At 66.6% G+C, this 27,341-nt stretch overlaps 3 protein-coding genes across 4 annotated transcripts; all 3 read left to right on the top strand.

The window, feature by feature from the left end:
• The first annotated feature begins 1,558 nt into the window (after positions 1-1,558).
• SMARCD1 (SWI/SNF related, matrix associated, actin dependent regulator of chromatin, subfamily d, member 1) lies at positions 1,559-13,203 on the top strand. Of its 2 annotated transcripts, none has more exons than XM_054177397.1 (13): positions 1,559-1,671; positions 1,870-2,057; positions 2,861-2,903; positions 4,326-4,448; positions 5,366-5,488; positions 5,919-6,035; positions 7,183-7,284; positions 7,379-7,540; positions 7,638-7,735; positions 9,643-9,778; positions 11,193-11,315; positions 11,561-11,662; positions 12,832-13,203. In XM_054177397.1, the coding sequence occupies exons 1-13, from the start codon at positions 1,579-1,581 to the stop codon at positions 12,883-12,885; spliced, it is 1,464 nt and encodes a 487-aa protein (XP_054033372.1). In that variant the 5' UTR covers positions 1,559-1,578; the 3' UTR covers positions 12,886-13,203. The 2 variants fall into 2 exon arrangements, with proteins under 2 accessions (XP_054033372.1, XP_054033371.1); XM_054177396.1 differs by having other exon boundaries at positions 1,559-1,737.
• A 4,023-nt stretch (positions 13,204-17,226) lies between these two features.
• GPD1 (glycerol-3-phosphate dehydrogenase 1) lies at positions 17,227-22,934 on the top strand. The gene is made up of 8 exons (XM_054177488.1): positions 17,227-17,314; positions 17,475-17,652; positions 18,215-18,355; positions 18,674-18,812; positions 19,900-20,012; positions 20,918-21,151; positions 21,827-21,933; positions 22,368-22,934. Exons 1-8 carry the CDS (start codon positions 17,274-17,276, stop codon positions 22,462-22,464), a joined length of 1,050 nt encoding a protein of 349 aa, XP_054033463.1. The 5' UTR covers positions 17,227-17,273; the 3' UTR covers positions 22,465-22,934.
• Positions 22,935-26,287: 3,353 nt separating this feature from the next.
• Positions 26,288-26,573, top strand: LOC128899148 (cytochrome c oxidase assembly protein COX14 homolog). The gene has a single exon (XM_054177463.1). It carries the CDS (start codon positions 26,320-26,322, stop codon positions 26,476-26,478), a length of 159 nt encoding a protein of 52 aa, XP_054033438.1. The 5' UTR covers positions 26,288-26,319; the 3' UTR covers positions 26,479-26,573.
• The last annotated feature ends 768 nt before the right edge of the window (positions 26,574-27,341 follow it).

Genomic DNA, 27,341 nt, shown 5'->3' with positions numbered 1-27,341 from the left:
CCGAGTGGATGCCTTGGGCAGGGACACCTCCTGCCAGAGCATCCGTGTGGGCTCCATCCATGCCCCCACAAGCCTGTCCTGGTTGGAGATGTCACTCCCAGCCCCAGGGCAGCCAAGCTGCCTTCCTCTGAGCACACCCCAGAGCAAGGGAGGCTTCAGGTCCTTCGGGACCAGCACCTCCTGCGCCAGGCAGGTAGCAGCTATGACCTGGCAAGCGTGGGACTGACCCCAAACCACCTCAGCTCCAGGGTGGCTCTGACTGGAGCAGCTTCTCTGCAGCAAACTCTGAGGGCTGCAGTGGAAATCAGCCAGGCTAAATTAGGACAGGAGAGATCAGAACCAGTCTGATGCCAGCTGAGGTAGGTTGACAGGTCCCTGAGCACGAGTGAAAGGAGCTCGATGGCTGCCAGCCTAAGGATGGATTCAAGGAGCTGGAAACTCTCCCACAGGTGGTTTTGCACAGAGCCTGCAGCCCCTCACACGGAGCCTGCAGCCTCTCCCACCCTGCTGCTAGCACCCACAGGACTCTACTGCCCCAGGGGCTTTGCAGCCCTCACAGACTCCCCTTCAACCCAGCACCCCTAGGACCAACCCTCATAGACCCTGTACCCTTCCCTAACCTGTACCCTTCTCTAACCCCCCAGCACCCTGCACCTTCCCACACCACTCAGAGTCTTGCCCTAAGACCCTGCCCCCTCCCAAACAGCTCCAGGACCCTGCTGCAAGAGCTTGCACCCACCCCAGGGCCATGCTTTAACCCCTGCCCCCTTCCAAACAGCTCCAGGACCCTGCTGCAAGAGCTTGCACCCACCCCAGGGCCATGCCTTAACCCCCTGCCCCCAGGCCCTTGCTCTAAGACCCTGCACCCTGCCACCCCCTGCCACGGCCCAAACACAGCCCCTGGAACCCATCCCCAGCACGCCCCTGCCCGCTGCCTGCCCCTTTCCTGCCCGCTGCCAGCCCCCTGCCTGTCCTCTCCCTGTCCCCTACCAGCTCCCTGCCCACTGCCTGCCCCCTGCCCTCTGCCTGCCCCCTGCCTACTGCCTGTCCCCTACCTGCCCGCTGCCAGACCCCTGCCCCCTGCCTGCCTACTCCCTGCCCGCTGCCAGCCCCCTGCCCGCTGCCAGCCCCCTGCCCCCTGCCTGCCTACTCCCTGTCCCCTGCCAGCTCCCTGTCCCCTGCCAGCTCCCTGCCCGCTGCCAGCTCCCTGCCCGCTGCCAGCCCCGTGCCCCCTGCCTGCCTACTCCCTGTCCCCTGCCAGCTCCCTGCCCGCTGCCAGCTCCGTGCCCCCTGCCAGCCCCCTGCCCCCTACCTGCCCCCTGCCCGCTGCCAGCTCCCTGCCCGCTGCCAGCCCCCTGCCCGCTGCCAGCCCCCTGCCTGCCTACTCCCTGTCCCCTGCCAGCCCCCTGCCCGCTGCCAGCCCCCTGCCCGCCGCCTGCCCGCCGCGCGGTCCTCCAGCGCGCTCCTCCGGCCAGCAGAGGGCGGCGCGGGCGGGCGGTGCCCCTCTGGCGCGGGCCCCGCGGGGGCTCTCTGTGGCCAGCTCCGGTTCCGGCCCCGCTCCCCTTTGTGTGGGAGAAGATGGCGGCGCGGGCGGGCTTCCAGTCGGTGACTCCCAGCGGCAGCGGCGGCGGGGCCGCTGCCGGGGCTGGCGCGCTGGGCCCGGGCACGCCGGTACGCATGGGCCCGGCGCCGGGCCAGGGCCTGTATCGCTCGCCGCTACCGGGAGCCGCTTACCCGGTGAGGCGGGGGAGGGGCCGGCGGGGGCGCGCGGGCTGGCGTTGCGCGGGGCGGGGCGGGGGGCGGCGGGGCCGGGGCCGGGAGCCAGCCCCCTCCCGGCGGGCGCTGGATCGGTTTTGTTCTTTTCCCCAGCGCCCCGGCATGTTACCGGGCAGCCGGTTGGCGCCGCAGGGCCCCTCCATGGGGCCCCCCGGCTACGGCGGGAGCCCGGCGGTGCGACCCGGGATGGCTCAGGCCAGCCTGGACCAGGCTCGCAAGAGGCCGGCGCCGCAGCAGCTTCAGCAGGTGCAGCCCCAGGCTGTGCCTAACCGCAACCACAAGTAAGAGCCGGCGGCGGGGGCGGCTCGGGGCACCGAGGGCATCCCGGGGGCGGCTCGGGGCACCGAGGGCATCCCGAGGCCGGGGTACGGGAGCGTCGTCTCTCTCCCCCGAAGGCCCCGCAGGGAGGGGCCGGGTTTGGGGATCCGGGCAGGGACACCCCCACCCCACCCCCCGCCCAGAACCGGCCCCGAAATGGGGCTGGGGCCGGGGCCGGGTGCGGGGCAGCGGCAGGGACCGCAGCTCGCCGCCCGTAGCGGCACAGAGCTCTTCTCTCGGGTCGTGCGCTCGGTGCTTGGGCTGCCCGTGGCTCCTTTGGGTGGCCAAAGGGGTCCTCAGCGCCTTGTGCAGCCCCTCGCGGGGAGGAGGGCTCCCAGCAGGGCAAAGAGCAGAGCTCTGCCACCCTGCTGGCCGTGACCCCGGGAGCTGCTCCCAGCGATGTAAAATGCATCTCCCGGACAGCTCAGCCCGGAGCTAACTGGGGCTGCAGAGTGGCTTCGGTTGGGGGCTCTGTCGGTTGGCCCTTTCCGAGCCGCTGCAGCCTCCTGTGAGCCCCCCCAGGGGCTGGGGAACCTTCTGCTGCTCAGGGCTCGGCAGCTCTGCAGCGCTGGAGGTCTGGGCAGGGGAATGCAGAAGCTGCTGAGGGCAGAGCAGCGCTCCAGGGGGAGGGAGCCTGGCATCCAGGAGCTGCTGAAGCCTCTCTGGGAGCGGAGCATCCTCTTCCTCCCTCCTGGAAGGCTGCAGCTGGCTTGCAGAGGGTGGTTGCCATTTTAATGCCTCTCTGTCTGCCTCTTCTCCCTGGCAGTGCCAAGAAGAAGAAGATGGCTGACAAAATCCTGCCTCAGAGGGTGAGTGAGGGGCAGGGGCACGGCAGCCAGGGGGCAGGGGCGCAGCACGGCAGGGGCACAGGAGCGCAGGGGCACAGGAGTGTGGGGCAGGGCAGCCAGGGGCAGGGGCACAGCAGTCTGGGGCAGGGGCAGGGCCGGGGGCGCAGCAGCCTGGGGCCGGGGGTGCAGCAGGGGCACAGCAGCCTGGGGCTGGGGGTGCAGCAGCCTGGGGCCGGGGGCACAGCAGGGGCACAGCAGCCTGGGGCTGGGGCAGGGTGGGGGCACAGCAGCCCGGGGCCGGGGGCACAGCAGGGGCACAGCAGCCTGGGGCTGGGGGCGCAGCAGCCTGGGGCCAGGGGCGCAGCAGGGGCGCAGCAGCCTGGGGCCGGGGGTGCAGCAGGGGCGCAGCAGGGGCACAGCAGCCTGGGGCTGGGGCAGGGTGGGGGCACAGCAGCCTGGGGCTGGGGCAGGGTGGGGGCACAGCAGCCTGGGGCTGGGGGCGCAGCAGGGGCACAGCAGCCTGGGGCCGGGGGCGCAGCAGGGGCGCAGCAGCCTGGGGCTGGGGGCGCAGCAGCAGCACAGCAGCCTGGGGCCGGGGGCGCAGCAGGGGCGCAGCAGCCTGGGGCCAGGGGCGCAGCAGGGGCACAGCAGCCTGGGGCCGGGGGCGCAGCAGGGGCACAGCAGCCTGGGGCCGGGGGCGCAGCAGGGGCACAGCAGCCTGGGGCCAGGGGCGCAGCAGGGGCACAGCAGCCTGGGGCTGGGGCAGGGTGGGGGCACAGCAGCCTGGGGCTGGGGCAGGGTGGGGGCGCAGCAGCCTGGGGCTGGGGGCGCAGCAGCAGCACAGCAGCCTGGGGCCGGGGGCGCAGCAGGGGCGCAGCAGCCTGGGGCCAGGGGCGCAGCAGGGGCACAGCAGCCTGGGGCCGGGGGCGCAGCAGGGGCGCAGCAGCCTGGGGCCGGGGGCGCAGCAGGGGCACAGCAGCCTGGGGCCGGGGGCGCAGCAGGGGCACAGCAGCCTGGGGCCGGGGGCGCAGCAGGGGCACAGCAGCCTGGGGCCGGGGGCGCAGCAGGGGCACAGCAGCCTGGGGCCGGGGGCGCAGCAGGGGCACAGCAGCCCAGGGCCGGGGGCACAGCAGCCTGGGGCTGGGGCAGGGTGGGGGCACAGCAGCCCGGGGCCGGGGGTGCAGCAGCCTGGGGCCGGGGGCGCAGCAGGGGCACAGCAGCCCGGGGCCGGGGGCGCAGCAGGGGCGCAGCAGCCTGGGGCTGGGGCAGGGTGGGGGCACAGCAGCCTGGGGCTGGGGGCGCAGCAGCCTGGGGCCGGGGGCGCAGCAGGGGTGCAGCAGGGGCGCAGCAGCCCGGGGCCGGGGGCGCAGCAGCAGCACAGCACCGCCGGCTGCCGCAGCCGGGGCAGGGCTGAGCCTCCTGGGCCTTGCTGGCCGGCTGCAGATCCGGGAGCTGGTGCCCGAGTCCCAGGCCTACATGGACCTCTTGGCCTTCGAGAGGAAGCTGGACCAGACCATCATGAGGAAGCGCCTGGACATCCAGGAGGCCCTGAAGCGTCCCATCAAGGTAGGGCTGCAGCCCCTGCTGCTCCCCCTCTCGCCTGCCCCGGGGGAAGCTGCCCTGGCAGGGGGGGTTGGGGCTCCCCCTCCACAGCTTCGGCAGCAGCCTGCAGGGCAGGTGTCATGGTTTGGGCTTCACCACCACACTAACAGCAGCTTGGCTTACTCAGGGGGAAGCAGATGGGAGCTGTCTTCCCAAGCCATAGCTGCACTCTGCAGTGGGGTGCAGTGAAGATGGGATGGGATGGGATGGGATGGGATGGGATAGAATTAACCAGGTTGGAAAAGACCTCAGAGCTCATCAGGTCCAACCTCTCCCCCAGCACCATCTGAGCAACTAAACCATGGCACCAAGGGCCTCATCCAGGCTCTTCCTAGTGATGGTGACTCCACCACCCCCCTGGGCAGCACATCCCAAGGGCCAATCTCTCTTTCTGTGAAGAGCTTCTTCCTCACCTCCAGCCTAAACATCACCCTGGCACAGCTTGAGGCTGTGTCCTCTTGTTCTGCTGCTGGGTGCCTGGGAGAAGAGCCCAACCCCCAGCTGGCTACAACCTCCCTGCAGGGAGTTGCAGAGAGCAATGAGGTCTCCCCTGAGCCTCCTCTTCTGCAGGCTAAGCAACCCCAGCTCCCTCAGCCTCTCCTCCCAGGGCTGTGCCCCAGCCCCCTCCCCACTTTGTTGCCCTTCTCTGGACCCCTTCCAGCCTCTCAATGTCCTTCTTAACCTGAGGGGCCCAGAGCTGGACACAGGACTCAAGGTGTGGCCTGGGCAGAGGGGAACCTCACAGCTTCAGCAGGGGCAAGCACAGGGTCCTGCTCTGGGGGGAGGAGCAGCTCCCTGCAGCGCTGCAGGCTGGGGGGTGGGGTAGAGCCTGCTGGAAAGCAGCTCCCTGGGAGGGCTCTGAGCTGCTGTTTGTCCTCCAGCAAAAGAGGAAGCTGAGAATCTTCATCTCCAACACCTTCAACCCAGCCAAGTCGGACGCCGAGGACGGGGAGGGCACCGTCGCCTCCTGGGAGCTGCGGGTGGAGGGCAGGCTGCTGGAGGATGTGAGTCTGAAGAACCCAGCCCCAGGGCTGGCCTTTGAGGCTCTGCAGCTGAGCCAAGCCAGTTCCTTGGTGCCTGAAGGTAGAGCTAGGGCCTTGCTCTCCTCCTCCTCCTCCTCTGCTCTCCGAGGAGTCTGATGGTGGCAAGGCCAAGAGCTCAGCTTGGAGCCTGAGGGTGTCCCCAGGGCAGGGCAGGAGTGGTGCAGAGTTCTGGCAGCTCTCAGAATTGGGGCTCTGAGAGGCAGGGCACTTGTGTGGGACCTGTGCTGGGTGCTTGCATCCCTGCAGCTGGTTTTTAACTCCTCTTTTCCCTTCCTGGCTTTGGAACTTGGCCTCCAGGCCTGGGGTGCCTGTAGGTGTGCAGAGCTTGGGGAGGGTGCAGGGTGGCTGTGCTTGAGCTCTCCTAACACTTCTCCTCCTGTGTTGCTTGCAGTCTGCTCTTTCCAAGTATGATGCCACCAAGCAGAAGAGGAAGTTCTCCTCCTTCTTTAAGTCTCTGGTCATTGAGCTTGATAAGGACCTGTATGGCCCTGACAATCACCTGGTAGAGGTGAGCTGCTGCTTGCTGGGTGGCCTCCAAACCTGGGTTGGTGGCTGAGGGGGACCCTTGGGACACCGTGAGGGGGTGGGGGGGGGATCCTTAGGGCTTGCACAAGTGGCTGGGAGCCTCTTGAGGCCTTGCCTCAGCTTTCCCCCTGGTTTGCTGGAGGTCTGAACAAGTCACAGCATCACCAGGGTTGGAAGAGACCTCAGAGATCATCGAGTCCAAGCTGGCACCACAGCCCTCATGAGCAGGCCATGGCAGCAAGTGCCACATCCAGGCCCCTCCTGAACACCTCCAGGGGTGGGGACTCCACCACCCCTCTGGGCAGCACATCCCAGTGATGAATGACTCAGTGAAGAACTTTCTCCTCACCTCCAGCCTGAACTTTCCCTGGCACAGCTTGAGGCTGTGTCCTCTTGTTCTGGTGCTGCTTGCCTGGGAGAAGAGCCCAACCCCCACCTGGCTAAAGCTTCCCTGCAGGGAGTTGCAGAGAGCAATGAGGTCTCCCCTGAGCCTCCTCTCCTCCAGGCTAAGCAACCCCAGCTCCCTCAGCCTCTCCTCCCAGGGCTGTGCCCCAGACCCCTCCCCAGCTTTGTTGCCCTTCTCTGGACCCCTTCCAGCCTCTCAATGTCCTTCTTAAACTGAGGAGCCCAGAGCTGGACACAGGACTCAAGGTGTGGCCTAACCAATGCAGAGCCCAGGGGCACAATGAGCTCCCTGCTCCTGCTGCAGGCCAGGCTGCCCTTGGCCCTCCTGGCCCCCTGGGCACACTGCTGGCTCGTGTTCAGGCAGCTGTCAACCAGCACCCCCAGGTCCCTCTCTGTTTGGCAGCTCTCAGCCACTCTGCCCCCAGCCTGGGGTTGCTGTGGCCAAAGTGCAGCCCCTGGCACTGGGAGCCAGCTCCAGCTGGAAGTGGGCAGGAGCTGAGTGGTCTGGAGGTGGTTGGGGCCTCCGGGTCGGATGAGCTCCAGGTTGGCCTCGATGATCCTTGGGGTCTCCTCCAACCTTAGCGACACTGTGAGCTCCCAGGCTGCCTTCCACCCTCACCCTGCAGCCTGGGAACTGACTGGCAGGCTTCTTGGGTGCCAGGCAGCAGGACCCAAGGTGGGGGCAGGCCTTGGGGGGCCTGTCTCAGGGCCCTGTCCCCTTGCAGTGGCACCGGACCGCCACGACCCAGGAGACCGACGGCTTCCAGGTGAAGCGGCCGGGGGACGTCAACGTGCGCTGCACCGTGCTGCTGATGCTGGACTACCAGGTGGGGAGCTGGGCTGGGGAGCCCCTGGGGGGGGCCTGTGCTGCTGGCAGCTCTGCCTGCAGCCAGCCTGCCCTCCTCTGCCCTCGGTTTTCAGCCCCCCCAGTTCAAGCTGGACCCCCGGCTGGCTCGGCTGCTGGGCATCCACACCCAGACGCGGCCGGTGATCATCCAGGCCCTCTGGCAGTACATCAAGACCCACAAGCTGCAGGACCCCCATGAGCGAGAGTTTGTCATCTGTGACAAGTACCTGCAGCAGGTAGCAGCCTGGCAGCAGCCAGCCCTTGGCCCAGCCCAGCCCTGGCCCCTCCTGGCTCTGCCCTCCCCCCCTCCTCACCCCTCTCTTTCTGGCCCAGATCTTCGAGTCGCAGCGGATGAAGTTCTCCGAGATCCCCCAGAGGCTTCACGCCCTGCTGATGCCCCCAGAGCCCATCATCATCAACCATGTCATCAGGTGAGGCTGGGGAGCCCCCAGAGCCCATCAGCACCAACCATGTCATCAGGTGAGGCTGGGGAGCCCCCAGAGCCCATCAGCATCATCACCTCATCAGGTGAGGCTGAGTACCCCCAGAGCCCATCAGCATCATCACCTCATCAGGTGAGGCTGGGTACCCCCAGAGCCCATCAGCATCATCACCTCATCAGGTGAGGCTGGGGTACCCCCAGAGCCCATCAGCATCATGACCTCATCAGGTGAGGCTGGGTACCCCCAGAGCCCATCAGCATCATCACCTCATCAGGTGAGGCTGGGGTACCCCCAGAGCCCATCAGCATCATCACCTCATCAGGTGAGGCTGAGTACCCCCAGAGCCCATCAGCATCATCACCTCATCAGGTGAGGCTGGGGAGCCCCCAGAGCCCATCAGCATCATCACCTCATCAGGTGAGGCTGGGTACCCCCAGAGCCCATCAGCAGCATCACCTCATCAGGTGAGGCTGGGTACCCCCAGAGCCCATCAGCATCATCACCTCATCAGGTGAGGCTGGGTACCCCCAGAGCCCATCAGCAGCATCACCTCATCAGGTGAGGCTGGGTACCCCCAGAGCCCATCAGCATCATCACCTCATCAGGTGAGGCTGGGGAGCCCCCAGAGCCCATCAGCATCATCACCTCATCAGGTGAGGCTGGGTACCCCCAGAGCCCATCAGCATCATCACCTCATCAGGTGAGGCTGGGTACCCCCAGAGCCCATCAGCATCATCACCTCATCAGGTGAGGCTGGGTACCCCCAGAGCCCATCAGCATCATCACCTCATCAGGTGAGGCTGGGGTACCCCCAGAGCCCATCAGCATCATCACCTCATCAGGTGAGGCTGGGGAGCCCCCAAGCCCATCAGCATCATCACCTCATCAGGTGAGGCTGGGGTACCCCCAGAGCCCATCAGCATCATCACCTCATCAGGTGAGGCTGGGTACCCCCAGAGCCCATCAGCAGCATCACCTCATCAGGTGAGGCTGGGGAGCCCCCAGAGCCCATCAGCATCATCACCTCATCAGGTGAGGCTGGGTACCCCCAGAGCCCATCATCAACCACCCCATCAGGGTTGGGGTTGGCAGAGACCTCTGGGGCCCAGCAGGGTCACCCCCAGCAGGCTGCAGAGGACATGGCCTGACCCTGACCCTCTTGCACTGGGGAGCCCTGAGCTGGAGCCAGGATCCCAGCTGTGGCCTCAGCAGGGCAGGGCAGAGGAGAGCCTCTCTCAGCCTGCTGGCTGCACTCTTCCTGATGCACCCCAGGAGACCATTGGCCTTATTGGCCCCTCCTTGGCTGATGGGCAGCCTGCCCAGCAGGGCTGCCAGCTCCTTCCCCACAGAGCTCCCTTCTGGAAGGTGATTCTGCTTTGCAGCAGCAGTGGCCCTCTCCCTCTCCCTGCCCTCCCCCTCTCCCTGCCCTCTCCCTCTCCCTGCCCTCTCCCTCTCCCTGCCCTCTCCCTCTCCCTGCCCTCTCCCTCTCCCTGCCCTCCCCCTCTCCCTGCCCTCCCCCTCTCCCTGCCCTCCCCCTCTCCCTGCCCTCCCCCTCTCCCTGCCCTCCCCCTCTCCCTGCCCTCTCCCTCTCCCTGCCCTCTCCCTCTCCCTGCCCTCTCCCTCTCCCTGCCCTCTCCCTCTCCCTGCCCTCTCCCTCTCCCTGCCCTCTCCCTCTCCCTGCCCTCTCCCTCTCCCTGCCCTCTCCCTCCTGTAGAGGGAAGCCTGCCTGGAGCAACCTCCTGCTCCTTGTGCTGCAGGCCTCAGTGGGGCTTTGCTGCTTGGTGCCAGAGCTGAAGCTGAGCCCAGCCTGGCAGCTCCCTGCCCACAGCCCAGGGGCTCCATGTGCTGCTTTCTTGAGCCCTCACTGCAGCTCCTTCCCTCCTGGCTGCCTCCAGTGTGGATCCAAATGACCAGAAGAAGACAGCTTGCTATGACATCGATGTGGAGGTGGATGATACCTTAAAGACTCAGATGAATTCCTTCCTGCTGTCCACTGCCAGCCAGCAGGAAATTGCTGCCCTGGATAACAAGGTAGGAAGAGCTCCTTGGGGCCTGGCCTCCTCCTGGCTGGGTGGAAAGGTCTGAAGCAGGAGGGGGGAGGGCAGGAGTTGAGCTGAGAGCTGCAGTGTGCTGAGCAGGGCTGGGCAGAGGTCTCCTGGGGGGGAGTTCAGAGGAGTGTGGCCAGCAGCAGGTTGAGAGAGGTTCTCCTCCTCCTCCTCCTCCTCCTCTGCTCTGCCCTAGGGAGGCCACACCTGGGGGTCTGGGGCCAGGTCTGGGCTCCCCAGTTGGAGAGGGACAGGGAACTGCTGGGAAGCTGCTGAGGGGCCTGGGGCAGCCCCCTGAGGAAGGGCTCTGGGAGGGGGTTCAGCCCCCTGAGGAGGGGCTCTGGGAGGGGGTTCAGCCCCCTGAGGAGGGGCTCTGGGAGGGGGTTCAGCCCCCTGAGGAAGGGCTCTGGGAGGGGGTTCAGCCCCCTGAGGAAGGGCTCTGGGAGGGGGTTCAGCCCCCTGAGGAAGGGCTCTGGGAGGGGGTTCAGCCCCCTGAGGAGGGGCTCTGGGAGGGGGTTCAGCCCCCTGAGGAAGGGCTCTGGGAGGGGGTTCAGCCCCCTGAGGAAGGGCTCTGGGAGGGGATTCAGCCCCCTGAGGAAGGGCTCTGGGAGGGGGTTCAGCCCCCTGAGGAAGGGCTCTGGGGGGGGGGTTCAGCCCCCTGAGGAAGGGCTCTGGGAGGGGGTTCAGCCCCCTGAGGAGGGGCTCTGGGAGGGGGTTCAGCCCCCTGAGGAGGGGCTCTGGGAGGGGGTTCAGCCCCCTGAGGAGGGGCTCTGGGAGGGGGTTCAGCCCCCTGAGGAGGGGCTCTGGGAGGGGGTTCAGCCCCCTGAGGAGGGGCTCTGGGAGGTTCAGCCCCCTGAGGAAGGGCTCTGGGAGGGGGTTCAGCCCCCTGAGGAGGGGCTCTGGGAGGGGGTTCAGCCCCCTGAGGAAGGGCTTTGGGAGGGGGTTCAGCCCCCTGAGGAAGGGCTCTGGGAGGGGGTTCAGCCCCCTGAGGAAGGGCTCTGGGGGGGGGGTTCAGCCCCCTGAGGAAGGGCTCTGGGAGGGGGTTCAGCCCCCTGAGGAGGGGCTCTGGGGGGTTCAGCCCCTTGAGGAGGGGCTCTGGGAGGGGGTTCAGCCCCCTGAGGAGGGGCTCTGGGAGGGGGTTCAGCCCCCTGAGGAGGGGCTCTGGGGTTGCTCTCTGCAGCCAGGCTCCCTGAGGTGACTCTGCCTGGACCCTGAGGTTCCCCCCCGAACGCTTTGAGCCTTGGGGGAATCTCCAGAGCAGGGATCTGGGAGCTGCAAACCCGAGCTGGATGGAGCCCAAGCAGGGGAGGGGAAGAGCTGAGCCTCAGCTGCTGCCTCTCCTGAGGCTGCTGAGCGCTGGCCCTGCTCAGCCCTTCCCTGCCTGTGCCTCTGTCCCGCAGATCCATGAGACAATAGAGACAATTAACCAGCTGAAGACCCAGCGGGAGTTCATGCTGAGCTTTGCCCGGGACCCTCAGGGCTTCATCAACGACTGGCTGCAGTCCCAGTGCAGGGACTTAAAGGTGAGAGGCAGCTCTGCCTTGCCTGCAGGGTGGCTCCAGCCGCGGGGCCCTCACCGGAGCAGCCCCCACGGAGGGACCAGAGGCCATTTCCTGCCCTGCAGGCTGGGCTGCAGCTGCGCTCAGGCCTCAGAGCCTGACCTGAGGGCGCCGAAGCTGCTTTGAGGACAGGGGGAGGAGGTGTGGGAGGGCTCAGCAGGGCCTGAGCTGCACTCCCTCAGCTGCTGTGTGTCCTTTGTGCTCCCCAGACCATGACTGATGTGGTTGGGAATCCCGAGGAGGAGAGGAGAGCTGAGTTCTACTTCCAGCCCTGGGCTCAGGAAGCTGTCTGCAGATATTTCTACTCCAAGGTGAGTGTCCCCCAGCAGGGATCCCTCTGCTCTGGGGGGTGTCCCAGGGGAAGGGGCAGTGCCAGGCTGCCCCTGCAGGCACTGCTGATGCAGCTGGGCCCCCCCCCCCCAGAGCAGAGCCATGGAAGGGGTTTGGCTGGGAAGGGACCACAGAGGGTCCCCCACGGGGGGGACACCTCCCACTGCAGCAGGCTGCTCGAGGCCATGGCACAGGGTGGCACTGCCAGGAGTGCCAAGCTCCACCTGGAGGTGCTGCCAATGCCTCTTGGTCCTGCAGAGCTGAGTCACAGAGTCAATTCTCACAGGAGCCCAGCAGGGAGGGGCTGGAAGGGACCTCTGGAGCTCCCCCAGTCCAAGCCCCCTGCTCCAGCAGGGCTCCCCCCAGCAGCCTGCCCAGGGGCACAGTGCCCAGGGGGGGTTGGAAGCTCTCCAGAGCAGGAGGCTCCACACCCCCTCTGGGCAGCCTGCCCCAGGGCTCTGCAGCCTCACACCTGAGAAGTTTCTCCTTTTGCATTCCAGTTTGTGCCCCCTGCCCCTTGGGCTGGCCCTGGGCAGCACTCAGCAGAGTCTGGCCCCAGCCTCTTGCCCCCCACAGCTCCTTCAGCTGCTGCTCAGAGCCCCTCTGGGGCTGCTCTGCTGCAGGCTCTCAGCCTCTGCTCCTTCATCATCCTCCCAACCCTCCCTGGGCTCTCCCCAGCCCTTCTCTGTCCCTCTTGAGCTGGGGGAGCCCAGAGCTGGCCCCAGCCCTCCAGCTGTGGCTTCCACAACCTCCCTGGGCAGCTCCAGGCCCCCAGCAGCCTCCCCCCAAACAGCTTTCCCCCTCCTGGGCTCCACTCTGTGCCCCTTGGGCTGGCCCTGGGCACCACTGGGCAGATGCCAGCCCCTTGCCCAACCCCCCCAGCTCCTTCAGCTCCTGCTCAGACCCCCCTGGGGCTGCTCTGCTGCAGGCTCTCAGCCTCTGCTCCTCCCAGAGCTGCTCCAGGCCCCTCAGCACCTCCCCAGCCTCCTCTGGACTCTCTCCAGCCCTTCCCTGTCCCTCTTCAGGTTGGAGAAGACCTTTAAGGTCGAGGCCCAGTTGGAGTTCTGCCTTTCCCCAGCTGGGTGCTGTGTCCCTTGGGTGCTGTGGGTGCTGCCCCCTCCCCTGAGCCTGGCTCTGGCTTCTCTTGCAGGTGCAGCAGAGGCGCCAGGAGCTGGAGCAGGCCCTGGGCATCAGGAACACATAGGCTGCCCCTGGCCTGGCCTCTCCTCCCCAGCTGCTGCTGAGGCTGTGCTGCTGAGGCTGACATCCTCCCCCTCCAGCAGGGAGGCTTTGTCCCTGTGGAGGCCACACCTGGGCCCTGCTGGGCTGTGGCCAGCAGGGCAGGCTCTAAGGAGCACACATTTCTACCTGCTTCTCTTCCTGGACTGTTGCCTTGCCAGGCCTGGAGGCTTCCAGGAGCCTCCCTGTGGCTCTGCACTGCCTGCAGGGTCCTCAGCCCCACTGCTGGCCTGGGGCCTTCCTGCAGTTCAGCAGCCACAGCCTCTCCCCACTCCAACCAGCAGCTGGCCTGGGGCTCAGCTGAGACCTGGGTCTGCTCCAGGGGGGCTGCTGGTGGGGCTGGGCCCTTCCCTGCCTCATTTGGCAGCAGGGTGCCAGGAGCTGAGATACCTCCCTGCCCTCCCTCCCTCCCTGGGGGGCTGCTGCTGCACTGGGCTGCCTCAGGCCCCTGCTCCTTGGGGGGTTCCTGGGCTGCCTGAGGATTGCTTCTGCCCCCCTGGGCCCTGCCTCCTCTGCCCCACCCTACCCTGGGCCCTTCCTCCTCCTGTGCCCCCTGCCCCCCCCCCCAAGCCCTTCTTCCTCTGCCTCTCTCTGGGCTCTTCTTCCTCTCCCCCCCAACCCCCCCAGGCCCTGCCTCTTCCTGTGCCCCCCTCTGGGCTCTTCTTCCTCTCTCCCCAACCCACCCCAGGCCCTGCCTCCTCTGCCCCCCACCCCCCCCGGGCCCTTCTTCCTCTACCTCTCTCTGGGCCCTGCCTCCTCCTCTGCCCCCCCCCCCACCCCCCCCCGGGCCCTTCTTCCTCCTGCCCCCCCCCCGGGTCCTGCCTCCTGTGCCCCCCCAGGCCCTGCCTCCTGTGCCCCTCACACTGCAGCAGCTCTCTGCTGCTCTGCTCATTCCTTGGGGCCATTTCTGCTCTGTCTCTTGCTGGGGAGGGGTCCAGAGGCTTCTGGGGGGGTATGGATCTGAGGGGGGGGGTCCAGAGGCTGCTTGGGGGGTGTGGGTCTGGGTGGGGAGGGGAACCAGAGGCTGCTTGGGGGGTGTGGGTCTGAGGGGTGTAAGGACAGCCCTTGGGCACAGGCAGAGCTCCAGGCCTGTGTTGGAGGCTTCCCCCCTGAGGCTGCTGTGGGTTGTAGTCCAGGGTTAGGTCTGGGGGGGCTGCAGTGGGGCCCAGCATGGCTCAGGGGGGGCCAAGCAGCTGCCCCTGGGGGGGGGGGGGCTCAGTTCCTGGGGGGTTGGCAGGGCAGCTGTAAGGGAGAAGCTTCTCCCCTGGATCTCAGCCTTCCTGCTGGGGACTGGGATGAAACTGACTTGAAAGGTGGTCAGGGGCCCTCGGGGTGGCTGCCAGCCCCCTCCTCACCCTCACCCCCAGCTGGGGGGGGGGGTGGTGGGAGGGTGGCTGTGGGGGTGGGAGCCTGCCTGGCCCTGCCCTGTCTGTGAGTCACAGGCTCTCAACCTCCCTTCTCCTGTGCCCCCCTCCTGAGTGGCTCTTCCCTGCTCCTGGGGTGGGGGTCTGGGTGCTGAGGGGCAGAGGGCAGGATGGTGCTGAGGGCCCCTGGGGGCAGGGCAGGGCAGGCTGGGGCAGAGCAGCTGCTGCCCAGCCACGGACCAAGATCTCTTTTGTACTGTATCCTCCTGTAGGCAGCTCCCAGTTGGAATAAAAGTCTCCTGTGAAGGAAGCTCTCCCAGGAGCCTCTCCCTGACCCCTTGCACTGCCTGTGCTGTGCCCAGCAGCCAGCACCACAGCTGCCCTGGAGCCCTCTCTCCTGGGCCCACAGGATGCTTTTGCTCAGCAGCTGCCCTGGCTGCAGCTGCCTGGAGCCCTGGGATGGGTTGGGGTGGAAGGGAGCTTCAGGAGCAGGCAGCTGCAAGCCCCTGCCAGGGGCAGGGACCCCTCCCCCCAGCCCAGGTTGCTGCAGGCCTCACCCAGCCTGGCCTTGAACAGCTCCAGGCAGGAGGCAGCCACAGCCTCCCTGGGCAGCCTGCTCCAGAGTCTCCCCAGCCTCACTGGAAGGAATTTCTTCCTCCTTTCCAGTCTCAGTCTCCTCTCTCCCAGCTCAAAGCCATTGTCCCTCGGCCTGGCGCTCCCAGCCCTTGTCTGAGTCCCTCCCCAGCTCTCCTGGAGCCCCTTCAGGAGCTGCAAGGCTGCTCTGAGGTCTCCCTGGAGCCCTCTCCAGGCTGAACAGCCCCAACTCTCTCATCCTGTACCCCCAGGGGAGCGTCTCCAGCCCTCTCCTGGCCTCCTCTGAACCCTCTCCAGGTCCTTCTTGTGCAGGGGGCCCCAGGACTGGAGGCAGTGCTTCAGGTGGGGTCTCAGCAGAGCCCAGGGGCAGGGGCTGCCCTGCCTGTGCTGCTGCCAGGGCCCGTGGCTGCTGCCCCCTTGTGTGCTGGCCTGGGCTGGCTCAGGATCATCTCCAGCTGCTGCTGAAACAGAGCCAAGAGGGGTAGGAGGCTGCAGAGAAAACGAGCTTCATATTTTGGCCTTTTATAGGGAGCCTCTCCTGGAGGGAGCTCCTGCCTCAGCCTGCAGCCCCCTGCAGCCTGCTCAGCCCCCTGCAGCCCCTGCAGCCTGCTCAGCCCCCTGCAGCCTGCTCAGCAGCCTGCTCAGCCCCTGCAGCCCCCTGCAGCCTGCTCAGCCCCCTGCAGCCTGCTCAGCCCCCTGCAGCCTGCTCAGCCCCCTGCAGCCCCTGCAGCCTGCTCAGCCCCCTGCAGCCTGCTCAGCCCCCTGCAGCCCCTGCAGCCTGCTCAGCCCCCTGCAGCCTGCTCAGCCCCCTGCAGCCCCTGCAGCCTGCTCAGCCCCCTGCAGCCTGCTCAGCCCCCTGCAGCCCCTGCAGCCTGCTCAGCCCCCTGCAGCCCCTGCAGCCTGCTCAGCCCCCTGCAGCCTGCTCAGCCCCCTGCAGCCTGCTCAGCCCCCTGCAGCCTGCTCAGCAGCCTGCTCAGCCCCCTGCAGCCTGCTCAGCAGCCTGCTCAGCCCCCTGCAGCCTGCTCAGCAGCCTGCTCAGCCCCCTGCAGCCTGCTCAGCAGCCTGCTCAGCCCCCTGCAGCCTGCTCAGCCCCTGCAGCCCCTGCAGCCTGCTCAGCCCCCTGCAGCCTGCTCAGCCCCCTGCTCAGCCCCCTGCAGCCTGCTCAGCCCCCTGCAGCCTGCTCAGCCCCCTGCAGCCCCTGCAGCCTGCTCAGCCCCCTGCAGCCTGCTCAGCCCCCTGCTCAGCCCCCTGCAGCCTGCTCAGCCCCCTGCAGCCTGCTCAGCCCCCTGCTCAGCCCCCTGCAGCCTGCTCAGCCCCTGCAGCCCCTGCAGCCTGCCTTCGTGGTGCTCAGACCTGGGAGCCCTGGGGCTTGGTGCCCAAGCTGCTGCTAACAGCTGGGCAGCCCCCAACCCCTGCCTGGCAGTGCCCCCCACCCAGGGCAGGGTTTGGAGGGAACTGTGCCCCAAAGGTTGCATCCAGGGGTTCCAAACACTGCTGCAGGGCAGGAAGGATCCTGTGTGGGGGAGAGCAAAGGACTCTTTGCCTGAGGGCACAGAAGCACAGAGTGGTTGTGCCCCAGCACAACCCTCGAGGCTCACCCAGTGCCTGCATGCTGCAGCTCTGCCAAGGCTGACCCATGGCCCTCAGCCAGATCAGTGGCTTTGAAACCCCTCCAGGGATGGGAACTCCACCACCCCCCTGGGCAGCCTGTCCCAAGGCCTGACCACCCTTGCAGGGCAGAAATTGTTCCTCCTCTTCAACCTAAGCCTCCCCTGGGGCAGCTTCAGGCCCTTGTCCTGTCCCTTGTCCTGTGGGAGAAGAGGCTGAGCCCCAGCTGGCTGCAGCCTCCTCTCAGGGAGCTGCAGAGAGCCAGGAGGTCTCCCCTCAGCCTCCTCTTCTCCAGCCTTAACTCCCCCCCAGCTCCCTCAGCTGCTCCTCCCCAGCCCTCTCCTCCAGCCCCTTCCCCAGCTCTGTTGCCCTTCTCTGGCCCTGCTCCATCCCTTCAATGACCACCGTGGAGTGAGGGGCCCAGAACTGACCCCAGCATTCCAGCCGTGGCCCCCCCAGTGCCCTGTCCGGGGGACAATCACCTCTCAGGGCTGAGGCCGGGAGCAGGGCTGGGCTCCGCGGCCGGCGGGGCCGTGGCTGTCCCCTGGAGGGGCAAAGGTAGAGCAAAATCATTGGAGGCAAAAGGAGGAGGAGAGGCTCCGCAGCCTGTCACCGGGACAGCCGCTCTGCACCTGCAGCCCCCGGAGCCCTGCCCGGGCCGGCGGCCGGCGCTGCCCGCTCGGGGCCGAGGCGGAGCCGGGGGCGGACCGGGGCCGCCCCTGCTCCGGGGTGGCCCTGAAATAGCGGCGGGGGCCGGGCGCCGCGCAGCGCCCGGGCTCCCCGCACCATGGGTGGCAAGAAGGTTTGCATCGTGGGCTCTGGCAACTGGTGAGTGCCCTCCGCCCGCTGCCCGCCCGCCCCGGGGCACGGCGCCGTGTCCGTCCCGCCCGCCGCAAGCCGCCGCTTCGGCCCCCGGCGAGCCGCGGGGCGAAGCGCTGCTGCCGGCAGCCTCGGTGCCCGCTCCGCAGCTCCGCTGTGCCCCCCGCAGGGGCTCTGCCATCGCCAAGATCGCCGGCAGCAACGCGGCTCGGCTCGGCGCCTTCCAGCCGCAGGTGACGATGTGGGTGCTGGAGGAGGAGGTGGGCGGCCGGCGCCTCACCGACATCATCAACACGGAGCATGAGAACGTCAAGTACCTGCCGGGGCACAAACTGCCTCCCAACGTGGTGAGTCCGGGCACCGGCGCCGCCGGCAGCCGCCGAGAGGCGATGAACAACTCTGCCGGCGGCCGCCTGCGCAGGCAGGGGATGCACCGAGCTGCACCGAGCTGCACCGAGCTGCACCGGGCTGCACCGGACTCGATTTCACCCTCCCTGTGACCTTGGTCTGCGCTTGGCGGAGCCTCGGCCCTGGCTGCTCTCACTGCCCACCTTTGGCCCTGCTCTGGCATCCCTCAGCCTGGGCTTGAGGCCATGCGGCCGCAGCCGAGCTGGCAGCCAGCGGAGAGCCCTTGGGGGCTGCTGCCCCACGCCTGGCACTCAGCCCCTCGCCGGCACTGCCGTGCTGAGGTCCCCAGAACAACCCCAGCTCCTCCCAGCACTCCTGTGGGATCAGCTCAGGCTGCTCTGCTCCCCAGCCCCAGGGGGACCTCAGGGCAGCGACTTTGTGCCCTTCCTTCCCTTCCAGACGTTCCTCCCATGTCCCTTGCCCCCTTTGTCCTGGGCTCAGGACACATCTCACTGCTCGGCCAGAGGCACAGGGCCCTGATGCCAGTCACACTCACCTCAGGTGGCAGAGCCAGACCTACTGAAAGCCTGTGCTGGGGCTGACATCCTCCTCTTCGTGGTGCCACACCAGTTCATTGCCAAGGTCTGTGACCAGCTCAAGGGCCACGTGAAGAAGGAGGCTGTTGGGATGTCTCTCATCAAGGTGTGAGCAGGAGCCTGGCAGCTGGCAGGGCACCGGCCCAGGGGAGCTTGGCTGGAAGCAGCCTGGCATGAAGGGGCTGGGGCCAGAAAATGGAGGTGTGGGGAAGGGTGTGGGAAGTGGGGCAGAGTCCCTGTGGGGAGTTGGGGGGGGAGCAGGGAGGTCTCAAGGGCTCTGAGGTGTGGGGTGCAGCCGAGCACTGGGGAGAGGGCTGCTGGGATGAGAGCTGCAGCATTGCAGCACAGGAAGGGCAGGAGTGAGGCGGGAGGCCGGGTCAGCAGCGGGGCAGGTGCTCACCTCTGCCCCTGGTCGTCCCCCCAGGGGGTGGATGAAGGACCACAGGGGCTGAGGCTGATCTCAGACATCATCCACGAGAAGCTGGGCATAGAGATGAGCGTCCTGATGGGAGCCAACATCGCCAGCGAGGTGGCAGAGGAGAAGTTCTGCGAAACCACCATCGGTGAGGAGCCTCCAGGCCTCCTCCCTGGCAGCCTTCACCTCCTGGGAGCAGGGGGAGGCAGAGGGCTGAGCCTGGTGCAGCTTCAGGCCGTGGGGATCCAACCCTTTCTCCCTGTGGAGGCAGCAAGGCTGTGGGGGGGGGGCTGGGTGAGCTGGGGGGGGGGGTTTGCTCCCTCCATGCAGAGCAGTGCCTGAAAGCTCTGCCAGCATGGATCCTGCAGCAGGCAGCTTGCTGGGGCACAAACTTAAAGGCTGGACACCAAAAGGCCCTTTAGAAGTCGAGTTCCTGCCTTCATTTCCTGGGGCTCCAAGGGACATCCACCTTGGATCTCCTCTCCTTGCCAGCCAGGGCCGCTGTAAAGTTCATCTGGTGGCTGCTGCTGCTGCTGCTGCTGCTGCTGCTGGGAGCAGCCCTGCAGGCTGTGGATCCTGCACAGCAGCCAAAACCAACAGAGCAGTTTGCTGAGTTAGAAGTGGGGGGATTCAAAGTGTCTGTGTTTGGAACAAAGGCCAACGTGCCATGGAGGAGGCTGCAGAGCCTGGGGAGGTGCAGCCACATCCTGCTCCTCTCTCAGCAGCGCTCCTGCGCAGGACCCTGCAGCCTCCAAACCTCCAGATGAGAAGCTGGGGAGGTGCTTTGGCTGTCCTGGGCCTGCTGTTCCTGTCCTGCTTGACACAGCAGGGGGGAACTGTCCTCACCTCCTGGGAAAAGTCCAAGGCTGAGCCTTGCTTGCCTGGCAGCCAGCTTGTGCTTGGCACGTGGAGCATGCATGGGTTGGGCACTGGGTTCCCCCTCTCCTAACTAATGGCAGGAGAAGGGGAAATGGCCTCAAGCTGTACCAGGCCAGGCTGAGGTTGGGCATCAGAAGAATCTTCTTCCCCTTGAGGCTGCCCAGGGAGGTGCTGGAGTCTCCAGCCTGGAGGTGCAGCGGTTTGGTGGCCGTGGGGGTTGATGGATGACCTGGGAAGGCTTCTCCAGCCCTCGACGGTTCCATGGTTCTTGCTGCACACCACTGGGCAGGAGAGCAGCTCAGCCCTACCTTTGGCTGCCTCCCATCACCATCCTCCTTGTTCCTTTGCCTCATCAGGCTGCAAGAACCTGGAGCATGGGCAGGAGCTGAAGGAGCTGATGCAGACCCCAAACTTTCGGGTGACAGTGGTGAAGGAAGCTGACACCGTGGAGATCTGTGGGGCCCTCAAGGTGGGAGAGCTGCTCCCTGGGGGCTGCAGGGCCTGTGGCTCTCCAGGGCTCTGCTGGGAGCGCAGGGGAGGAGCTGCCAGCTGGGTGAGCCCCGCTGGGTGTTACCCCGTGGCACAGACCAGGCTTTGGAGGGAGCTGTGGATGGGTCTTGTGGAGCTGCTTGCAGGGATGATGCTCACTGGCACAGAGTGCAGCCAGGGCTGGGGAATCTCCCAGGGACACTGTGTCCTGCATTGGGAATGGGGTGGCCAGCAGCACCAAAGCAGGGATGGTCCCCCTGGGGGCTGGGCACTGTCGAAGCCACACCTGGAATCCTGGGGTCAGCTCTGGGCACTTCACCCCAGGAAGGACTTTGAGGGCTGGGGCAGGGCCAGAGAAGGGCAATGAAGCTGGGGAAGGGTCTGGAGAGCAGGGGAGGAGCAGCTGAGGGAGCTGGGGGGGTGTCCAGCCTGGGGAAAAGGAGGCTGAGGGAAGACCTTGTGGCTCTCTTCAACTGCCTGAAAGGAAGGTTGGAGCCAGGTGGGGTTTGGTCTCTTCTAAGGAACAAGGGAGAGGACAGGAAGAAATGTCCTGAGGCTGCCCTAGGGGAGGTTCAGGTTGGACCTCAAAAGAAACTTCTTCCCTGGGAGGGTTGCCAAAGCCTGGCACAGGCTGCCCAGGGAGGTGGCTGCATCCCCACCCCTGGGAGGGGGTTTCAGAGCTGTGGTGCTGAGGGCCAGGAGCTGGGAGCAGCCTGGGCAGAGCTGGAGACTGGTTGGGCTGGATGAGCATCACAGAAGAGTTTCAGGGGACCTCGAAAGATCATCTGGCTTAAAGGTCTCCTCCAGCTAAGAGGATTTGATCACCCTCTGGCCACGGCACAGCCCCTGAGCAGCGCCCTCCACGCTGCTGCTGCTGTGTTGCAGAACGTTGTGGCCGTGGGGGCAGGGTTCTGCGACGGCCTCGGCTACGGAGACAACACCAAGGCTGCCGTGATCCGCCTGGGGCTGATGGAGATGATTGCCTTTGCCAAGCTCTTCTGCAAGGGCCCCGTCACCTCCTCCACCTTCCTGGAGAGCTGTGGGGTCGCGGACCTCATCACCACCTGCTACGGCGGCCGCAACCGCAGGGTGGCCGAAGCCTTCGCCAGGACCGGCAAGGTGAGCGGGGAGCGGAGCAGCAGCCCCGAGGGGTCCTGTGCGGAGCAGGGGGGACCCCCAGCAGCCGGGAGGGGTCCTGTGCGGAGCAGGGGGGACCCCAGCCGCCCCGAGGGGTCCTGTACGGAGCAGGGGGAACCCAGTAACCCCGAGGGGTCCTGTGCTGAGCAGGGGACCCCCGGCAGCGCCGAGGGGTCCTGCAGCAGCTCTGGAGCCTGCTGAACAGGGGGGACCCCCAGCAGCCCCCAGGGGTCCTGTGCGGAGCAGGGGGAACCCAGTAACCCCGAAGGGTCCTGCAGCATCTCTGGAGCATGCTGAACAGGGGAGACCCCAGCAGCACCGAGGGGTCCTGTGCTGAGCAGGGGACCCCCAGCAGCCCCGAGGGGTCCTGTGTTGAGCAAGGGGGACCAGCAGCCCCGAGGGGTCCGGCGTGGAGCAGGGGGGACCCCAGCAGCACCAAGGGGTCCTGCAGGCACTGCCCAGTGGCACAGCCTGGCTCCAGGGATGGAGCTTCAAACTACATCCCCTGGGCAACCTGTGCCAGCGTTCACCACCCTCAGGGTGCAGAGCTGAGGTCCAACCTCAATCTGCCCTGCTCCAGTTTCAATCCATTGTCCCTCATCCTATCCCCCTCCCCAAGCCCTTCTGAGCAGCTCTGCCTCTGTTGGGTCGTTTCAGTCCCTGGAGCAGCTGGAGAAGGAGATGCTGAACGGGCAGAAGCTGCAGGGCCCCCAGACGTCCGCTGAGCTGCATCGCATCCTTCAAAGCAAGAATGCGGTGGAGAAGTGAGTGCGGACCCCTCCCCTCCTGCCTGCTCCCCCGGGCTGGGCTGGGGGCTTCCCTGCAGCTGCAGGAGGGGGAGCTCAGCGAATCACACAATGGGGTTGGGTTGGGAGGGACCTTAAAGCTCAGCCAGCTCCAGCCTCCTGCCACGGGCAGGGACCCCTCCCACGGGCAGGGACCCCTCCCACCAGCCCAGGTTGCTCAGGGCCTCATCCAGCCCGGCCCTGAACAGCTCCAGCTGCCTCCCTGGGCAGCCTGTGCCAGGCTCTGCCCACCCTTGGTGTCTCTCTGCTCAGGTCACTGTGCACTGCCCCCCTCAGAGCAGGGGGCTCTGAGGGGCTGCCAAGCCACCATCCCACCAGCTCCTGCCCACTGCATCCTGCAGCAGCAGCTGGTGGGGCCAGGGCCAGGAGTGACTTTGTTCATCTGCCCACAGGTTCCCCCTCTTCACAGCTGTGTACAGGATCTGCTACGAGGGCAAACCTGTCACTGATGTCATCCAGTGCCTGCAGAACCACCCTGTGCACATGTGAGGGGTCCCTGACCCTGCTGGGATGGGTGCAGAGCTCCTGCCCACACCCTCTGGCTCTGCTTTGTGAGCAGGGAGCATCCCCTGGCACCCTCTGCAGTGCTGGGAGGGCAGAGCTCCCCTGTCTCAGCCCAGGACACTGCCAGCCTGAGCCTGGCACCAGCACAGAGGTACCTGCTGGTCTCCTTCTCTCTTTGAAGGGCTCATTTAGCTTCTGCTGCTCTCAGCTTGGCCCTCAACAGGGCTGAGCATCTTCCTCTGGTCTCTTTTCTCTTGCCACGCTGGATTCAGTTCTCAGAAGGTCTCTGCCAGCTCACCTGGATGCACAGGGGTGGTGCAGGAGGCACTGCCAGGGGGGGGGATGAGCTTTGCTGCTGGCCCCACAGGGCCACTCTGCATGACCCCAGCCCTTTCCTGCTTGCTGCTGTTGCTTTGGGCTCCAGTGTCTCGTGGGGAGGGCACAGCTCCCTGCCAGGCTGCCTGAAGCTCCTTGGGGGGCTTTCAAAGGGGCTGGGACAGGCTGCTCAGGGACGTGGTTTGAGCCCAAACCTCTGCAGACAGCCTTGCTGTGGGCCTGGGCAGCCTGCTCTGGCTGGAGGTGTCCCTGCTGACTGCAGGGGAGGGGGGGGTTGGACCCCCTTGGAGGGTCCCTTCCAGCCCTGTGCAGCCTGGGACTCTGGCAGTCCCTCTTCCACCTGCCCAGCAGCAGCACAGGAAGGCTTCTGTGCCACCCTGCCCTGTGCTGCTTGCACAGCCACCCCCCCACTGCTGCTGCCCCACGGTGGGGCTGAAGCTCTGTGTGTGAGAGGCAGCCCCAGAGGGAGGCTTCAGAGTTTGTTTGTTCAGGGTTTTTTTTTTTGCTCTCTCAGTCAAACATCCTCACCCCTGGGGAACTCCCCTGCTGGCACAGCTCTGCCTGTGCTAATTCTGTGCCTGGGCAGCCTTTCCCCCTCCTGGCACTCTGTCCTCTGGCTTGGCTTCAGCAGTGCAGGGACCAACTGCCCCAAAGTCTTACTGAGCAGCCTGGGGGCTGTGGGAGCCCTGGCAAAGCAGCTCCTTGCTTTTGGGTGAAGGATCCAGGGCAGCTTTCTGCCTTCTCTCTGCTCCAGTCTGTGCCTTAGCCTGCTCCCTGCTTCTCCTGCCTGGGGCTTCCCAGGAGCAGGTCCCACACTTCCCTTCCCCCCCTCCTGTGGGGGGCTGGGCAGTGCCCTGCAGCACAAGGGGCAGCGATGGCCACGAGAGGGACACGAGGAGACCTCCAACATCACCGCAGAGGACAGAGCTCTCCTGCCCTGCCCTGTGCCCTTGGAGCTTGCCCTTTGCTCAGCTGGCTGCCACCTGCCTCTCTCTGGCCCTCTGGAGCTGGCCCTGCTCCTGTTTGCTCCGGCCAGGGGTGGCCAGCAGGTCACTGACCCTCTCCGGACTGGCAGAAGGGAGATGCTCCCTGCCCCCCCTGCCCTCCCCCCACCTCTGGCTGCTGCTGCTGCTGCTGGGGCTCTGACCAGCAGTGGCCTCTTGGAGCGTTTAAAGCAGTAATAAACCTGGAGAGGAGAAGGAACCCCCCAGGCTCTCCGCTCTGCTGCGTCGCCCTCCTTGGGCTGCTGCCTGCTGGCCTGGCTGAGGAGTGCAGCGCAGGGCACTGAGAGCTCCCTGCCGGCCCTGCACCCTCCTGTGCTGCCCCAGAAACAGCCAGAATGGCTCTGCAGGTCGCTGCTCCCTCACACAGTGTCCCCTCCAGCTTCTTCCCCAGCCTTCAAGCTTGGCTGTGGGCTGAGCCCGAGCAGGGAGCAGAATCCAACCTCTTCTACCTGCAGCCTGCAGGGGCTGGGCTGGGACCCCACAGTGCTCCACGACCCCCAGGGCCTCCCCTTCTCTGATGCCTTGGCTCCTTGGGAGCTGCTGTGTGGTTCTATCCATCCCTCCTCAGCTGCTCTCCCTGCTCTTGCCTCCTCCCTGCCTGCCTTTGAAATGCAGCTGGTACAGAGTGACCTTTGCAGGGCTCAGCCCTCTGCTCAGCCTCTTGCTGGGGGAATTTAATCTGCTGGCACTGCAGTTGCTTCTGTGCCTTTTATTAGCCTCTTTCTCACCGGGCACCCCACGACCTTTGGAGTCAATTGAGCTATTGTGCAGAGAGTAGCCAGCAGCAGCCTCCCCTCAGGAGGCTCTGCACAGAGCTTGGAGGGAGGAGAAAGGATCCTGCAGGGCTGCCACCACTCCTGGCTGCCTTTGCCTTGGAGGGTTGCAGGAATCCCAGTTTGAGTCTTTGGCTCCTGCAGGAGAGAGAGGGACCCTGAGCTCTCCCCCTGCAGTCTCCCTCCTGGGCTTGAGCCTGGGTCTGGAATGGTGCTTTGGACTTGCACTTGGCTGTGGCCTCCTCTGCTGTGGGAGGCTGGAGGTGAGGAGAAAGGTCTTCCCACAAGGAGCAATTGGCTGCCCAGGGAGGTGGTGGGGTCCCCATCCCCGGAGGTGTTCAAGAAGGGACTGGATGTGGCACTTGGAGCCGTGGTTGAGCTGTCAGGAGGTGCTGGTTGAACTTGATGAGCTCTGAGGTCTTGTCCAACCTTACTGATTCTCTGATTCCAGGGCTTTGTGCATCCCTCCTCACCTGGGTGCTGCTCCTGGCAGTGCCCTGCAGGCCCTCCCAGCACCTGCTGCAGGCCCCAGGTCTCACCCTGGGGTGGCCATGCAAGACCCTCTTGCTTTCAGGCAGCCCACACCTTGCAGTGGTGCTGGAGCTCGAGAGCTATAAAAAGTCTTCCCTTTGCCATTTGGAGTTATGTTCTGCAGCCTCAGCACATCCAGGCTCTGCAGGGCTCTGCAGCCTCGGGGAGCTGCTGCTGTGCAGCAGCCTGGGGAAGGGATGAGGGAAAGCAGCCTCAGAGGAGAGCCCTGGGAGCAGAGCAGGGCTGTGCCAGCACCGTCACAGCCAGCAGGCAGCTCAGCCTCCCGAGGGCATCCTGAGGGAGGCTCTTGGGCTGTGCACACAGGCTCAGGCCCTCAGCCAGGACCTCATGGGTGCAGAGCTGCACCACCCCCTGCCCAGAGCTGCACCATGCCCTGAGCAGAGCTGCAACATCCTTGGGCAGAGCTGCACCACCCCCTGGGCACAGCTGCACCATGCCCTGAGCAGCTGCTGGCACCATGGCCTCAGGCAGGGCAGCCTGTGCTGGGCTACACAGCAAGGGTTGTGCTAAGGAGAGCGGGGCCGGGGGCAGGCGGGGGGCAGGCGGGGGGCAGGCAGGGGGGCGGGGAGCAGGCAGGGGCCGGGGGCAGGCAGGGGGCAGGCGGGGGGGCAGGCAGGGGCCGGGGGCAGGCAGGGGGCAGGCCGGGGGCAGGCAGGGGCCGGGGGCAGGCAGGGGGCAGGCAGGGGGCAGGCGGGGGGCAGGCAGGGGCCGGGGGCAGGCAGGGGCCGGGGGCAGGCAGGGGGCAGGCGGGGGGGCAGGCAGGGGGGCGGGGGGCAGGCAGGGGCCGGGGGCAGGCAGGGGGCAGGCAGGGGCCGGGGGCAGGCAGGGGGGCGGGGGGGGCAGGCGGAGTTCTGGGGCGCGCCGGAGCTAGAGGAGCTGCGGTGCCACCACCCCCTCGCCAGGGGGCGCCGCAGCGTCCCCAGCGGCGCTTCCCGGCGGCTCTCGCTTTCCCGGCATGCGTCGCGGCCGGCCACGTGACGAGCGGGGCGGGGCGGCGGCCGGAAGCGGAGCCGCGGCCGGAAGCGGAGCCGCGGCCGGGAGCGGAACGGCGCCGGCGGAGCCCGAGGCGCAGGTACGGGAGCGGGGCTGGAGGGAAGGCCGATCCCTGCGGGACGAGGCCGCGGAGGCTGCGCTCCCGGCCCCGCCGACCGCCGCCTTGTGTTGCAGGCGCAGCCATGGTGTCCCGCAAGCAGCTGGCGGACTTCGGCTACAAGGCCTTCTCCGGTTCCATGCTGCTGCTGACGGTGTACGCCGGCTACCTCTGCGGCGTCCGCTACCAGCGCATCCTCCAGCGCCGCCAGGAGAGGCAGGCCGCGGCCGGCCCCGACAGCTGATGGCAGACGAGGACCCGGTGCCGCCTAATGCCGGCTGGCGAGGGCGCCGGGGAACGGCGCCGAGGCGTCCCCGGGCTGGGGGAAGGAGATGGAGAACAATAAAAGCGCTGTGAAAAGCTGCGGGTGTGGCGTGGGGGCTGTCCGCGACCGTGCGCCGCAGCCGGCGCCGAACTGGGCGCTGCTCGGCTCAGAGAGGCCTCCTCGGGGGCAGCGCCTGGGCTGGCAGCTGAGCGGCTGCAGAGGAGCGAGGAGACGCGGGGGGGATACGTGGGGACCGGAGGGGAACCTCTGGAGCTCACCCCGTCCACCCCTCCTGCTCCAGCAGGGCACCCAAAGCAGCTTGCCCAGGGCCACAGCGAGCCAGGGGCCTTTGGAATCTCTGTAGAGGAGACTCTGCAACCTCCCTGGGCAGCCTGCTCCAGGCCTCCAGCAGCCTCACACCAAAGAAGTTTCTCCTCCTGTGTTCTGCTTTGTGCCCCTTGCCCTGGGCACCACTGAGCAGAGTCTGGCCCCAGCCTCTTGCCCCTCACCCTTTAGCTCTTGCCGAGCATTGCTCAGCTCCCCCCGGGGGCTGCTCCTCTCCAGGCTCTCAGCCCCAGGGGCTCTCAACCTCTGCTCCTCACAGAGCTGCTCCAGGCCCCTCAGCCTCTCCTCCTGTCCCTCTTGAACTGGGCAGCCCAGAACCAACCCCCACTCCTCCCAAGCTGTGGGCCTGCTGTAGTTTCCTCCAGCTGAATGGTGTCAGCCAAGCTTCTGAAGCATCTTTTAATCAGAGATAAGAGTAAACAATGGTATAAAATGGTAACAACTGAAGAAGGTTCCACAATTCTGCTCCTGACCTGACCCAGAGCTCTTCCATTGCC

This window comes from Dryobates pubescens, chromosome 40 (genome assembly GCF_014839835.1).
Source record: "Dryobates pubescens isolate bDryPub1 chromosome 40, bDryPub1.pri, whole genome shotgun sequence".
In the NCBI taxonomy this organism is placed as follows: domain Eukaryota; kingdom Metazoa; phylum Chordata; class Aves; order Piciformes; family Picidae; genus Dryobates; species Dryobates pubescens.
The sequence above is the reverse complement of the archived record's forward strand: the minus strand, read 5'-3'. Positions and strand labels throughout refer to the sequence as shown.